Source organism: Solanum verrucosum, unplaced genomic scaffold (assembly GCF_900185275.1).
Source record: "Solanum verrucosum unplaced genomic scaffold, falcon-dt-bn FXZP01000165.1, whole genome shotgun sequence".
Classification (NCBI taxonomy): Eukaryota; Viridiplantae; Streptophyta; class Magnoliopsida; order Solanales; family Solanaceae; genus Solanum; species Solanum verrucosum.
This window is the reverse complement of record NW_026020340.1, coordinates 354,503-356,068: the sequence shown is the minus strand read 5'-3', so window position 1 is coordinate 356,068 and position 1,566 is coordinate 354,503. Positions and strand designations below refer to the sequence as shown.

General features: G+C 26.8%; 1 protein-coding gene across 1 annotated transcript; it reads left to right on the top strand.

Annotated features, from left to right (window-relative positions):
- The first annotated feature begins 393 nt into the window (after positions 1 to 393).
- LOC125836962 (NAC domain-containing protein 78-like) lies at positions 394 to 1,101 on the top strand. The gene has a single exon (XM_049516105.1). The coding sequence runs from the start codon at positions 394 to 396 to the stop codon at positions 1,099 to 1,101; it is 708 nt and encodes a 235-aa protein (XP_049372062.1).
- Positions 1,102 to 1,566: the final 465 nt, after the last annotated feature.

Below are 1,566 nucleotides of genomic sequence, written 5' to 3'. Positions count from 1 at the left end.
TTTAATTTATAATTACGTAAAAAATAATAATTAAATTATAAATTTTCAGTTAAAAAGAAAATTTAATTTTCCAAATCAAAAAAATGTCACATAATTAAAACCAAGGGTATTTATTTTCCAATACTGAAACAAATAATTGTTTATCAATAAGTGAAAAAAATTAACCTAAAATTGTCAATTACTGAAATGACAAAAATATCCCTACAAAACTTGGGGTCAAATTTAGTAATTACGTTTCTTACGGAATTAATTACCAAATATTATCTATCCCAATATCAGATAGATTAGGCTTAATTAACATATTATATAAACTCCACTCCACTACATTCAATTAAATTCTATTACATCGATCTTTTTACACATACAAAAAAAAAAAACTTAAGTACAAATCAAATGGCATTATCAAGATCTAAGCATAGTTTAGGTTTTCGATTTCATCCTAGCGATAAAGAGTTAATCAACCATCTAAAAAGATTCATGCTCGATGGAATTTTTTCACGTCCAAATGTTATCAAACTAAAGGACGTATTTGGAGACTTAGAGCCATGGCAAATTATCGATGGAGAGAAAACATATTACTTTCTTACGCGATTAAAGAAATTCAATAATTCGAAAAAGAAATTCTCAAGAACAGTTGGGAGTGGGACTTGGAGTGGCCAAACAAGTGGTATTCCCATTAGAGATAAATCAAATAGGAATATTACAATTGGATATAAGAAAAGTTTGAGATATGAAAGTGGTATTGAAAAAGATCAAAGTGAAAAATGGCTCTTGAAGGAATATTTTTTGGCAGATGAGTATATTAAGAAAAGCAAGAACAAGAATATATTCGTCATTTGTAGAATCAAAGAGAAGACAAAAAATGATGAGGAAAATAATAATGATGATGATGTTAAGGATGAAGATGTTGATGGATTAGTGGATCATCTATTTGGAGGTAATTATGATCAAGTAATTAGCAACGATAATGACAATCTATTAGAGGGTAATTATGAAGCAAGTACAAGCACATTGAACAATTATGGAGAATTAGGTGAAGTTGAGCAATTTAATGGAATCAATCCATATGAGAATTCAAATATTGAGTCTGTATGGAAATGATTGAATTTTATTGTTTATAAGCAATGCTATCAAGTTTTTTTTTTTTTGGTTACATTAGGTTATAAACTTATAATAGCTTGAATGTGAATAATTTTCTTTTAGAAAAATATGAATTTGTGGTTGAGGACAAATTGTTGCATGAGTAGTTTTTTTAAAAAATTAATACAATTTCTTCTTTTATTATCTTGATCATTCCTATTTTTGGTTTTTATTTGTCTTCAATGGTTAGTTATGTATACACAATAAAATCTTATATGGATAGCTCATCCTTATATTTATCTTCTTCTTTTTTTGATGAAGGGGCTCAAATGCAACACAATATATTGCAAACAAATGTCTAACCTCTTCTAGTTCTTTGCTTTATAAATAATAATATTATCATGTAAAGTTAAACACTAAACACAATTATGTAAGAATAAAAAAGGGCAATCGTAAATCAATAATATTTTTGTGCATGTGTATTTA

What these genes read in the sequence shown, in the direction of transcription:
- LOC125836962 (XM_049516105.1), top strand. Translation starts at nt 394, where the DNA reads ATGGCATTATCAAGATCTAAGCATAGTTTAGGTTTTCGATTTCATCCT.